This window comes from Xenopus laevis, chromosome 6S (assembly GCF_017654675.1).
Source record: "Xenopus laevis strain J_2021 chromosome 6S, Xenopus_laevis_v10.1, whole genome shotgun sequence".
Classification (NCBI taxonomy): Eukaryota; Metazoa; Chordata; class Amphibia; order Anura; family Pipidae; genus Xenopus; species Xenopus laevis.
The window spans coordinates 9,025,452-9,039,221 of NC_054382.1; the positions used below are offsets into that span (position 1 = coordinate 9,025,452).

Sequence of the window (13,770 nt, forward strand, 5' to 3'; positions counted from 1 at the left end):
TTGTTTTCCCCTGTTTAGTGCAAGAATAAGTACCATCCACATATCAGGATTATAATACACAAGAGCCATGAATATCTTCTTAGATCCTTATAAAGTGATGTCATCAGTTATAAACGGTGAGTAGTGATGTCATTTCTGTCACATGACTCACTAAAACTTGTGTATTATAAATAAAGTAACCCTTGTAAAGTAACCTCGGAGTTCCATGACCTGTATAAAATTGATATGGCCATGGAACTCCTCGGTGACTTATAATATCCTTATATTTTACAATAGGGGGTACTTTATTCACTATATAATGTAAACAACAAGCCTATTCATTGCACTCATGTTGGGGGTGGAGTTGTCCTCGTGTGGTCTCAATGGCTTCCATAGCCTCCCTGTTATGCCCAGATCTCTAACTGCTTTGTCTAGTTCAAAACCTCCTCCAACCTTGTAGCCATCTTCTCCCTAAAACTGCTGCACTTTTATCATTGAGGAGCAGCAAATCACTGCCACAGTTGTGTAAAGATCCGAAGTCCTTCTCTCTGCGCCTATTAGCCATGAATTCCTAACGTAGAGGTGTCATGGAAAAGGCAGAAGGTATTTAACCAGATTCTCCCAACAACTAGTTACACCCCTGCCTTAAACTAGGGACGCATTGAATCCAGGATTTGGCTTTTTTTCAGCAGGATTTGGATTCGGCCGAATCCTTCTGCCCAACCGAACTAATTACACATCCTAATTTACATATGCAAATTAGGGGCAGGGAGGGAAATGTGACTTTTTGTCACAAAACAAGTAAAAAATGTTTTCCCCTTCCCACCCCTAATTTGCATAAGCAAATTAGGATTTGGATCAGTATTTGACTGTATCTTGGCTGAATCCGAAATAGTGGATTCACTGCATCCCTGCCTTAAAGGGCATGTAAAGGCAAAAAAAATAAAATACCATTTTTACTTTCTTTAATGAAAAAGAAACCTATCTCCAATATACTTTAATTAAAAATTGTGTACCGTTTTTATAAGAGACCTGACTGTATGCAGTGAAATTCTCCCTTCATTTACTGCTGTGGATAGGAATTGTCAGACGGTCCCTAACTGCTGAGCAGGGAAACAATCATACTTATGAACAGCAGGGGGAGCCCCCGCCTTACTTCCCAGCCATGCAGAACTCAAGCAGCTTTGTTTGTTTCCCTGTAGAGCAGTCAGCGGCTGTGTAGAGATTTGTATTGGATTTTATTTTTGCCTTTACATCCCCTTTACTGTTTCCAACTCCAGCTGCAGGGACAAAGATCATGGAGTCAGATTTAAACAGATAAACTGGGATTCTATTTGGAGGATTATTTTGCTGCAGCCACTGGTTCTGCAGAGTTGGAGAAAGTTTGTATTAAACAATACAAAAACTATAAAATCCACATTAGATTACATGACAACACAGGACCCAGTGCAGTCTGTATATTCTGATTATTAATCAGTCTTGTTGTATCAGCTTCTGGCAGATATTATTTGACTTGTGCTGTTTTGATGATGATGATCCCTAAGCAGCCCAGACCACACTGAGCATGTGCACAGTCTTAGTCTTGCAAAGATGTATAACAAAGTTACAAGATGGTGACCCCCTGTGGCCAACTTTGAAAACATAAATCATTTGTTTGATTAGGCTTGTGGTGCAGTAAGTTCATGTTTATGTTTAGTATACACAATACAGCATTTCTAGCCTTATTCTATTTTAGACTTTACTTCCCCTTTAAACACTAAGGTTAAGCTGATTACAGAGCTGGGGGTGGAAGCCGGCACACTTGAGAGAATTTACATATATTGCTGAATGCAAAGGAAACTACTTCCATTTGTCTGTTTATAAACATCCGTCCAGCACTGTCTCTAGGGAGTCTCAGTGTGTATCTGCTCTGTACACTAACTGTGTTGGAAATATATTTTATTAAACACAATATATATATTGCTATGAGCTGCCTGTATTTCTGTGTGAGTGACGAGGGAGTGGCCTCTGATGTCACAGAGAGAGAGACACGACGAAGAGAAGGAAAATCTATTCTTTGTATTTCAATGAAATGTAAAATGAAGTAAAAGCAGCCAATCAGGCACAACCCCTCTGCGGTACTTCTTACACAATTGTACAGTGACAATCTACACAAGCCCTGTTGCATCTTGCTGATGTCATCAGTTATGTGATGTCATACAATAGGGACGACATTGATTTATACACAGACAACTGCCAGTGCTGATGTAACTGCCAGCCACAGGGGACACAGGACTGTCTGGTGGGAAGCCCCTGTGTTGATTACCCCCCAGTTAATAAGACCACGGGTTTCCTAAATACACTGTAAAAATCTCATAATATTTAGAGAGATTCCACCCAAATGACAATGGGAAGACTAGTCCTAGAGCAAGAACTCTCCAAAAAGACCATGTCTGCCCAACAACTCATATTCTTTCCCCTCGCTCTGCAGATAAGTAGCGGAGCAGCTGCCGATTTGGCCTTGAATTATCAGATCATTCACCTTCCGGAAAAAAGATGAGGCCTTTGGGCTATTTCTGCAGATTCAGGCCTCGTCCAAAAGTTCTGTATCCTGGGCTCTAAGGTCATAAATTGCTCCAAAGCCATATTAACCACTCTGTTCTCTGATACAGATCACATGATTGAAATGATCAAATTGGTTGAAAAATGAAAAAAAACCACCAAAAAACTTTTCAGAGCACCAGTAAAAATAATGACAGAACAGTGATCCCCAACCAGTGGCTCATAAACAACATGTTGCTCTCCAACCCCTTGGATGTTGCTCCCAGTGGCCTCAAAGCAGGTCCTTATTTTTGATATCCAGGCTTGGAGGCAAGTTTTAATTGCATAAAAACTAAGTATAGTGCCAAGCAGAGCCTCTTGTAGGCTGCCAGTCCTCATAGGGACTACTAAATGGCCAATCACAGCCCTTATTGGCACCCCAAGAACATTTTTCATGCTTGTGTTTCTCCCCAACTCCTTTTACTTCTGAATGTTGCTCATGGGTTCAAAATGTTGGGGATCACTGACATAGAGCATAAAATAAATAAATGTTAGTGTGCAGCAAATAATACAGGACCAAACACTGATAACACGATCCACTCGAAACCACAGTACTTACTACAGAAAATTTTTCATCCAGCGGAAAGAAATGTAAATGGTCCATAAATTACGAAACAATTGAATGAAATATCCAATAAATGTAAAACAACCAGTTATTTAAAATGGATTCTCTTATATCACCAAATTGAAGTCTACTTGCCCCCTGTAGGCAAAGGCATCTCAGTCAAAATACCATAGAAGGGGATTTTCCATTATTCAACATAGATATTTAAACTTTTAAGATTTAAAAAAAAAAATAATGCAAGTTTTGTTTGCTGGATTCTAAAAAAAAATTCTTTCTTATTAAGTTGGATTTTATTTGTATAGTTTGTTTTTCCTGAACCCTGAGCATATTTATAAAAATTCAGATTTGAGCCTTCTTCTCTCCCCCATTAGTCTATTTACTTCTCTGATTGATTAGCCTCTATATCGAGTCTAGAAGCCAACATCAGGGGAGACAAGCGGCACGAAGGGAACAGAGGGGAGACGAGCGGCACAAAGGGAAGAGAGGGGAGACGAGCGGCACAAAGGGAACAGAGGGGAGACGAGCGGCACAAAGGGAAGAGAGGGGAGACGAGCGGCACAAAGGGAAGGTAGAAGAGCGGCACGAAAGGAAGAGAGGGGAGATGAGTAGCACAAAGAGAAAGGAAGGGAGAAGAGCGGCACGAAAGGAAGAGAGGGGGAGATGAGTAGCACAAAGAGAAAGGAAGGGAGAAGAGCGGCATGAATGAAAGAGGGGAGACAAGCGGCACAAAGGGAAGGGAGAAGAGAGGCACAAAAGGAAGAGAGGGAAGATAAGCGTCACAAAGGGAAGGGTGAAGAGCAGCATGAAGGGAAGCGAGGGAAGGCAGGGAGACGAGCAACACAGCAGGGCTGGGAGATATGAACAGCACGAAGGGAGGGCTGCAGGCACAAAGGGAAAGGAGAGCAGCAGGCATGGAGAGGGGGGAAGGGAGGGCTGACAGCAGGGAGAGCTGAAAGCAGCAAGCAAGGGGAAGGGAGTGTGTTCAAACTTTCATAACCTGCCAAATTTTGTAAAACAAACATGGTAATTAGGAGGTGTGGTCAAAAACAGGCGTGGTCAAAGATTTATGCTGCTCGTTATCAAGGTAGATCTCCTCATGGGGGGCAGGTGTCGAGAGTAGATCCCAGCATAACAAAGTCTGGGCACCCCTGTTCTATTACATCAGTCCAGCATCTTAAGTCTATTAAGAGTTACAATATTAGAGCCCAGAACTGGAGACTGCATAAGGGTTATGGTTCCTGTTACAAAAAAGTTGATAATAATAATAGCTCTTATAGCTCTTATTGCCCAAAATGTGAGGCTGAGAAAACATCATCAGAAAACATGTTTTTTTTCAAAACACAGTTAATAGTGCTACTCCAGCAGAATTCTGCACTGAAATCCATTTCTCAAAAGAGCAAACAGATTTTTTTATATTCAATTTTGAAATCTGACATGGGGCTAGACATTTTGTCAATTTCCCAGCTGCCCCCAGTCATGTGACTTGTGCCTGCACTTTAGGAGAGAAATGCTTTCTGGCAGGCTGCTGTTTTTCCTTCTCAATGTAACTGAATGTGTCTCAGTGAGACATGGGTTTTTACTATTGAGTGTTGTTCTTAGATCTACCAGGGAGCTGTTTTCTTGTGTTAGGGAGCTGCTATCTGGTTACCTTCCCATTGTTCTTTTGTTTGGCTGCTGGGGGGGAAAAGGGAGGGGGCGATATCACTCCAACTTGCAGTACAGCAGTAAAGAGTGATTGAAGTTTATCAGAGCACAAGTCACATGACTGGGGGCAGCTGGGAAATTGATAATATGTCTAGCCCCATGTCAGATTTAAAATGTAAATGAAAAAAAAAATCTGTTTCCTCTTTTGAGAAATGGATTTCAGTGCAGAATTCTGCTGGAGCAGCACTATTAACTGATGTGTTTTGAAAAAAAAATTTTTTCCCATGACAGTATCCCTTTAAGTTTCTCTGTCTAAGCCTGGAGAGGTAAATCAAACTATATCCAATGTTTGCTTTGTTAGATTTAATTGAGGGTGATAGCTTTTTTGACAACTCAGCCTTGAAATTAGAGAAAGAGATTTTGAATTTATTACACCTTTTCATAAATGCTACAAGGAAACATCTCTTTATTGGACACAAAAGGAAGTCTCTACCTTAAAGGAAGTTCTTGTTTCTCTTAAGTCAGTTATGTTTGCAAGAAGCTTTTAGAAAGAAAGGTCCTCCAATTCTTTTTGGTCCAGATATCTAGATTTATTTGATAAACCCAAAAATAATTTGTTGACTAAATTGGAATTCATCTGAACAAGGAGATTGAGGGTCAAAATATTTCATGGAAATTATCTAATTATTTCCCATTTTATGTTCTAAGTGCTTTGATGCTTTTATTTCTTTTTTATTTCAATTTTTTTTTGGTGTTCAGATTTTATTATAGGATTTAAGTTGGATCTTTATTTTGTTCACGAAGATCATTATTTGTTATATTTGTATACTTCTACATTTAATATTTTAGAATTTTGTTTATGTACTGCTCCATTATTGATAACAATAAACATTGTTAAAATAAAAAAAGTGAGTGGAGCCTTATATTTTGGTTGTATATATGACATTTTAATTATGTGCTTATATTTCGGACTCCTGATTTCTTTCTACAAATCATTCCGTCGAGGGGAACCCACCCTAGCTGCAAAACTTTTTGTAAAAGATTTTAAAATCAGTGTATATAAAAATAAAAAATCTAGTTGAATGTATATCAGAGCGTAGGCTATATTCCGACAAACAACCTTATAAAAGGAAGCGGTTGTCCTGCTTTTAATTTTTGGGGGTAGAACTTAAAAATAGAAAGTAATGGGAACGAAGAGTCTACAATTTAATAGGAGAAGCTTGTGGGGAATTCATTTTAGAAAGGAATTTTGTACCTTCGTTGTTGTTATAATCAGAACTTGAGTAAAGATTGTGAGAATAGTCCCTAAAAATGTCAACTAGAGCTTTTGGTAAATTCGTTCTGTTTATTGAGGAAGGTTTGATTTAAAGGGCATGTAAAGGCAAAAAAATAAAAACCCATTTTTACTTTCTTTAATGAAAAAGAAATCTATCCCCAATAATACTTTAATTAAAAAATATGTACCGTTTTTATAAGAAACCTGACTGTATGCAGTGAAATTCTCCCTTCATTTACTGCTGTGGATAGGAATTGTCAGACGGTCCCTAACTGCTCTGCAGGGAAACAATCATACTTATGAACAGCAGGGGGAGCTCCCGCCTTACTTCCCAGCCATGCAGAACTCAAGCAGCTTTGTTTATGATGACCCCTAAGCAGCCCAGATCACACTGAGCATGTGCACAGTCTTAGTCTTGCAAAAATGTTTAACAAAGTTACAAGATGGTGACCCCCTGTAGCCAACTTTGAAAGCATAAATTATTAGTTTGATTAGGCTTGTGGTGCAGTAAGTTCATGTTTATATTTAGTATACAAAATACAGCATTTCTAGCCTTATTCTATTTTACACTTTACATGCCCTTTAAATTGTTCCAATTCTCACTTATTAGATTATAAAGGAAATTTTTGGGTTGATTAATTGAATCTGAATTGAGAAGATGAAGTGTAAACGTGATCTCCAAAAGTCAAAACATGCTGGAATTAATCACAACGTTGTTATGTAGACAGATTCTTAAAATGTAAGTAGATATTTTCATGTTAATTATTATTCTCATTAATTCTTTATGAATATTCCTAACTGGGAGGAGACCTTCATTGAAACGGGGGCATGCTCCAAAAGACCATTCTTGTTTCTTTGTCATTTGAATGTGCAAAATAGGTCAATATATTTGTGAGGGTTGTAAAGTCCTCTAAGTATCAGATAATTGGGTGTGTTTTAAAAAAAACTAAAAATACTTTTTGATTTGGAAAAAGCAAAACAAGGATGAAGAAAGAAGGTGGGCTCCAAGGATAAAATTCATTCTCTAAATCAGCAAGTGGATTAAGAAAGCAACTTTAGACATTGAGTGATCCACCCTCCTTGGTGGGCCATCTGAGATGTCAGATACTGTAGGTTCCTAATCCATCCGGTAAACTAGAAGATGACTTCTCCTGGAGAGGAACAAGTCTGCCTGTTGAAAGCAGATCTAGTTGTTTCTCTGTTAGGTGACCTCTTGATCAACCAGATATACCATCTTCCATGCAACATCCATAATAATCCTGATCCCACTCCAAGAGAATGTTCCATGGTTCGAGGCCATACGTTTGCAACATGACCAGGTCGGTGGCTATGACATTGATAAACTTCATCTCCAATAAATTATATGGCTGGAGATCCTACAAGTTGCCACTGAAATAACTCACAGCAAGTTGGAGAAACCATTGATAATTACTCTAACAAGCAAGGAAAAGCAATTCATTCTGACCTTTACCTGCACTTCCTCCTGGTCAACGGGAACTTCCTTTTCTACTTTTCAGGTCCCACCGTGGAACTCAAATTGAGCGACACTTATTTACCAATTATAACAATATTCCGATTCTCCTGAAATGGGATGTCCACTCAATAACCAGTGAAAATCTTCAATTTACGATGGAAAGTTTATTATATTATTTTTAATTCGCTGAAATAGAGAGATTTTTGTACTTACCGTTACATTTTTTTCTCTTGTCCTATATTGGGGGACACCGGCACCATGGCTTCGGCTGAAGCTATCTTTGGGAGGACTCCTGCAGCTGGAGATTGGACACTAACTTGTTAACTTGTGACTCCTCCTCCTGCTCTGGGCTTCATCCCCTGCCTCCTCCTGTTACTTCCAGTTTCTTCCCGAAGAAGGAGCATAGCAACGCAAAACCGAAGAGGAACACAAGATATCCCTCATAACATTTTAAGATAATGAAAATTTTTTTTTCCAATAAAAAAACTATATACATAACATCAGTGTCGAAACAGGGAGGGAAGGCCTGTGTCCCCCAATAAAGGACAAGAGAAAAAGATTTAACGGTAAGTACAAAAATCTCTCTTTCTCTTGCCTAATTGGGGGACACAGGCACCATGGGATGTCCCAAAGCTATCCCAGAGGGCGGGACACTGATCCCACCTCTAGTGCTCAGGAATAACACCTTCCTCCCAAAGACAGCTTCAGCCGAAGCCATGGTGTCCCCCAATTAGGCAAGAGAAAGTTTTTGAGTGGACATGCTCTTTAAATCTGAGAAAGTGCATTAATCTTGAGAACAAATGAGCCGTCACACGACAGGAGCACATGGTCTAATTTACCATTAGGTGAATGTTGGTTCTAGATCCCAGAGTGGGTGGCCTAGAACACAATGGTGGCGACTGTTAGAGACCTTAGAGTTTTAGCTCTGCAGAAAAGTCAAAATAGAAGCAAACGGGCAGAGATGATGGGGGAGGGGTTATTTTTCAGATGACAAAAAGTTGAATTTTATTCTGAAGACTGAGGAAATCGGTGACAATTATTCGATGACTTAATATTTTACATTTCTACAAATAAGATTTTCATAACCATTTCATAAATAAAAATTAAAAGGTTTGATCACCTTTAAGTAGGATATAGAAAGGCTAACTAATAATTTAATGGTTTTTTTAAAATTATTTGCCTTCTTCTACCTCATCCCAGCTTTCAAATGGGGGTCACTGACCCCATCTAAAAAACAAATGCTCTGTAAGGCTACAAATGTATTATTATTGCCACTTTTTATTACTCATCTTTCTATTCAGGCCTCTCCTATTCATATTCCAGTCTTATTCAAATCAATGCATGGTTGCTAGGGGAATTTGGACCTTGGCAACCAGATTGCTGAAATTGCAAACTGGACAGCTGCTGAATAAAAAGCAAAATAACTAAAAAACCACAAATAATAAAACATGAAACCCAATCGCAAATTGCCTCAGAATATTACCATCTACATCATGCCAAAAATTAAACAACCCCCTTTAATAAAAAAAAATGAAAACTATAATTTAACATAATCCTTTTACAATTATGGATGAACCGAATCCTAATTTGCATATACAAATTAGAGTCATGGAGGGAAATCACAAAAAATATTCTCCCCTTTTCACCCCTAATTTGCATATGCAAATTAGGATTCAGATTCGGTTCGATATTCGGTAGAATCTTTCCCGAAGGATTCAGGGTTTCGGCTGAATCCAAAATAGTGGATTCAATGCATCCCTATTTACAATGCTTAGTATAATCTCCACGGTAGAGTCTGCAGCGGGTCAGGTACCTGTGGGTTACCCGCAAAAAAAGAGGGTAACCTGTGAAATGAGGGGAGGATTTTCAGGTGCGGGTAAAAATGTGGGTCGTGGTTCTGATCTAAATTTTTTATCTTATATTATATTGTCTGTATTTTTGTCCTTTTACTTGTTTCTGTCCCCGCCCACTTTTGATGATGCCACTTCCGGTTTGTAGCAACACCACTTCCTGTTTGATGGTGGCCAGCAGGTTGTGGATAAGGCAGTTGCGGATCCGGGTCGTGTAGAGGACCAAAGTGGGTAAATATGCGGGTTGTGGTTCGGGTCGCGGGTTGCGGATAAGGCACTTGTGGATCTGGGACATTAGTGGATCAAAGTGGGTAAATATGCGGGTTGTGGTTCGGGTCGCGGGTTCAGGTCTTAGAAATTGGTTCCGAGCAGGACTCTACTCCATGGAACTAAACCCTTTCTCAAAACACACACAGAATCTGCTTTTATAGTTGTAAAATATTTTTATTTGTAAATGCCGATCTTCTAAATCTGTTTCCACAAATTCCAAAACCCATAACACTCTTTATACTCCAAAAAAAAAAAAAAAAAATTCATTTGTTTTGCCGACATTAGATACTATTTTACAGGACAGAAAAAAAAAAAAAAAGAACAGTAGGACAAATACTGGTAGCAGGTTGTGGGATATTTTACAAGAAGAAAAATATTCAGAAACAATTTCATACAGCTATTCATCAAGAGAAAAATATATACAATTCATTTCTTCTGAAAGATAAAAAATACATCATGCCATATACATTACAATTCTCAAGACGGCGTGAGCGAATATATATCAAAACCATACAGTCCGCTTGTATTGTGCACACAAATAAAAAGCTTCCGTTTCTATTCAGCGCGTGACGCGTCAGTACCGGAATTTTAAGAGAGAAAAAAAAAAAAAAGCGGATGAGGAAAGAAAAAAATAAAACAGCTGCATTAAACATCTATAAACACAAAAACTACATTTTTTTTTTTACATAAATGTAAACAAAAAAAAATTCAAACGTAATTTTTTAAAAAAAAAATCCAAACCCTATCGAGCGACGTTGCAATTTATTATTAAATCTAAGTTTATTTTTTTTTTTTTAAACTCTTATAATTTTGCACCGATGCCGCCTTGCAATTATTTTATTTCCATTTTTCTTTTTTAAATGGAGCGCTACATCATTTATTAGGTTTTTTATGATATAAAGCTAAACTGTTGACCTAATCTGTAATATTTATTTATTTTTTTTCAAGTTTTTTTTTTTTGTTTTGGAAAGAAAGGACAGACCCGCGCTTTGGGCAGTCGAAGCGGTTATTCACAGTTATTCGAAATGATGAGCACAAAAAAAAAAAAATTAAAAACGCAAACGAAAACCTGGACTTAAAGAAAACGGGATGTTACAACATGATGTGAAATGTAAAATCAAAGCTCGCGGAAAAGAAATACGCACCCCCATTTTTAAACACAAATTTCAGTTTCTTCTGTCTAAACAAAAATATTCTTCTCGTAGAAAGTTTTGGTTATTTCCGTTACCAAAGAACAATATGGCGGTTAAGGACGCGGTCATATTGTAACATCCCTATCTAAATGTCACGTCGTAGCACCCAAAACTGCTGCAGGGATTTGGGCTGCATTTGGTCAATCACTATTTTTTTTTTTTTAATTTTTTTTTTATTTTTATACAATTTTTTTTATACTTGCAAAATATTTACACGTCTGTACAAAGTAACATGGTTTCTGTTAATTCTGCGGGTAACAGCAGCAGCTTGGCTTTCTTCTAATTTTTTTTTTTTTCTTTTAAAAAATAGCTTCATTCAGTTATCCAATAATAAATACAAAAAGTTTCTCTTATATTACAGAAATAAAAAAAAAAAAAACTACTACAATAAACTGACTCATGGAATCAAGTATTTGTAAATGTGTTTTAGTGCAAGTTATTTGTTTTTTTTGTTTTTTTTCCCCTTAGCTCTATCCCTAAGGAAGTCGTTTCAGTACATTCCTTGTTCAGTGGTGTCTACGTTTTTGTTTTCTTTATCAGAGGGCCTGCCCCTTTATTCAGATAAGGCCGTGGCCAGCACTTGGGCGTCTCACTTCGCTGGTGATTTCAGTCTTACATTCATCTATTTAGCCCACCCGCCATCTTTTTTCCCCCCTATAACCCAGCAAAAATGAGTTTCTTCAGTGAGCTGAAAAGCAGAGAAGTGCTGGACTCTAGAAGCGGCCGACCAATGGGAAGCTCCAGCACGGAGGGCAGCCATGTTGCTCGCGGAGGCCTCCCTCCCTGTGTTGGAGGCGGCGGTTAGCAGGTTCCTTACTCCCGAGTACTGAGTTAGTATTTCACCCGCGTGTTTCACATCACATATTAGGGACAAGAGAAACGTTGGAGGAGAAGGAATGCCATTAGTTCATCCATTTGCGGCAGTTTACAGCACCGCAGTGGCAGGGAATTTTGTGCTGGTCGTCTTCAAAATCAAACTTATAGTCATAACAGAGCTGAAAAAGAAGGGGAGGGGTTTAGAGTTACGACTCCCTGAGTATTCACGTTGGCTTTTATACAACAAGCCCTCGGCATCTTACTGTGCCGACTTTGTGTTACAGTAGTGATGTGCCAGTCGGATTTACCCGCCACCCGCGCCCCACTTCTGGGTTCCTTCTATAGACCCGCGCCAATGACATCACAAAAGGGGTGGGGCGAGCAGGTGCAGCGTCTATAAAAGAAGTACCCAGAAGTCGGCACCCGCGAAGAAGAGTGTGAGGTCGGCCCGCGGGTAAACTCAAGGGTCCCGCGGGTATTGGGCCGGCCCACACTTCACTATGATACAGGTACGGGGTCCGATATCTGGAAACCCATTATCCAGAAGGCTTTAAGTTACTGGAAGGCTGCCTCCCATAGACTTTATTTTATAAAAATAATCACACAACTCATTAGGCTCAGACTAACAAATCTGGCTATGCAGGGATCCATACTAACAGCAGAGTCCATACAGATAATAATATATACATATTCATTATTAGATGTGGACAGTCACTCTGTACAATGTAATACAGGTATGGGATCCCTTATCCGGAAACCTGTTATCCAGAATTACAGAATGGCCGCCTCCCATACACTCCATTTTCTACAAATAATCTGAATTTTCTATAATAATAATAAAACAGTCGCTTGTACTTGATCCCAACTAAGATATAATTAATCCTTATTGGAGGCAAAACCAGCCTATTGGGTTTATTTCATGTTTATATGATTTTCTAGTAGACTTAAGGAATGAAGATCCAAATTACAGAAAGAACCGTTATCCAGAAAACGCCAGGTCTCAAGCATTCTGGATAGCAGGCTCAATGTCTGAATACAATGCGCCAGCCCTATATGCATATAAATGCACTACTTTCCCAGCTTGCACTTTATAATACGATGTACAGTCTCTCCGTTTTATTATTACCATTCCTTCAACTTTGCAGCTCTATTTCCCTAGTCATGTATAGGTTTTATTGAAGCTTTTCCCATTAAAGGAACAGTTCATTATAAAATAAAAACTGGGTAAATAGACAGGCTGTGCAAAATAAAACATGTTTCTAATATAGTTAGTTAGGCAAAAATGTAATGTATAAAGGCTGGAGTGACTGGATGTGTAACATAATAACCAGAACACTACTTCCTGCTTTTCAACTCTCTTGGTTTCCTCTGATTGGTTACCAGGCAGTAACCAATCAGAGACTTAAGGGGGAGGCCACATGGGGCATAACTGTTTTGAATCTGAGCTGAATGCTGAGGATCAATTGCAAACTCACTGAACAGTTATGTCCCATGTGACTCCCCTTATAGTCACTGACTAACTCCGAGTTAGAGAGCTGAAAAGCAGGAAGTAGTGTTCTGGCTATTATGTTACACATCCAGTCACTCCAGCCTTTATACATTACATTTTTGCCTAACTATATTAGAAACATGTTTTATTGTGCACAGCCTGTCTATTTATCTAGTTTTATTTTTACACTGAACTGTTCCTTTAATGGTTACTAATAAGTGGCTGTTGGGAACTATCTGGGATTATTCAGCCACTGCAGTGAACCAGCTATGACTCCAGTCCTGAGAATGAATAAAAGGAGAGATGATAGACAGACGGACAGAGATGACAGATAGAAAAGTACCTCTTCGCCCTTCTGTATCCTGCGATTGGAGCTGATTATAATTCTGTGGCCCTTCTCAAAGGTCACCACTTCAGCCACACAGTTAGGTGCACATGAATGATTGATATACCTGAAAGGAGAGAGACGGAGAAGGACTGAGACAGGGCTGAACAAACAAATAGTCTCAAAGGCAAAGCTCCCCATGAAGTTGGTTTCTTTCACATGACCAGGGACAGCTGGGAAATTGACAAAATGTCTAGCCCCATGTCAGATTTCAAAATTGAATGTAAAAAAATCTGTTTGCTCTTTTGA

General features: G+C 38.9%; 1 protein-coding gene across 10 annotated transcripts in view; it reads right to left on the minus strand.

The window, feature by feature from the left end:
* Positions 1 to 10,788: 10,788 nt before the first annotated feature.
* Positions 10,789 to 13,770, minus strand: part of kmt2c.S (lysine methyltransferase 2C S homeolog) — a 142,061-nt gene continuing 139,079 nt past the window's right edge. For all 10 annotated transcript variants that reach the window (XM_018269007.2, XM_041567350.1, XM_018269015.2 and 7 more), the window contains 2 exons: positions 13,480 to 13,588; positions 10,789 to 11,826 (listed from right to left, as the gene is read on the minus strand). In XM_018269007.2, coding sequence (XP_018124496.1) covers positions 11,734 to 11,826; positions 13,480 to 13,588 — 202 coding nt within the window. In that variant the 3' untranslated portion in view covers positions 10,789 to 11,733. The remainder of the gene's footprint in view (positions 11,827 to 13,479; positions 13,589 to 13,770) is intronic.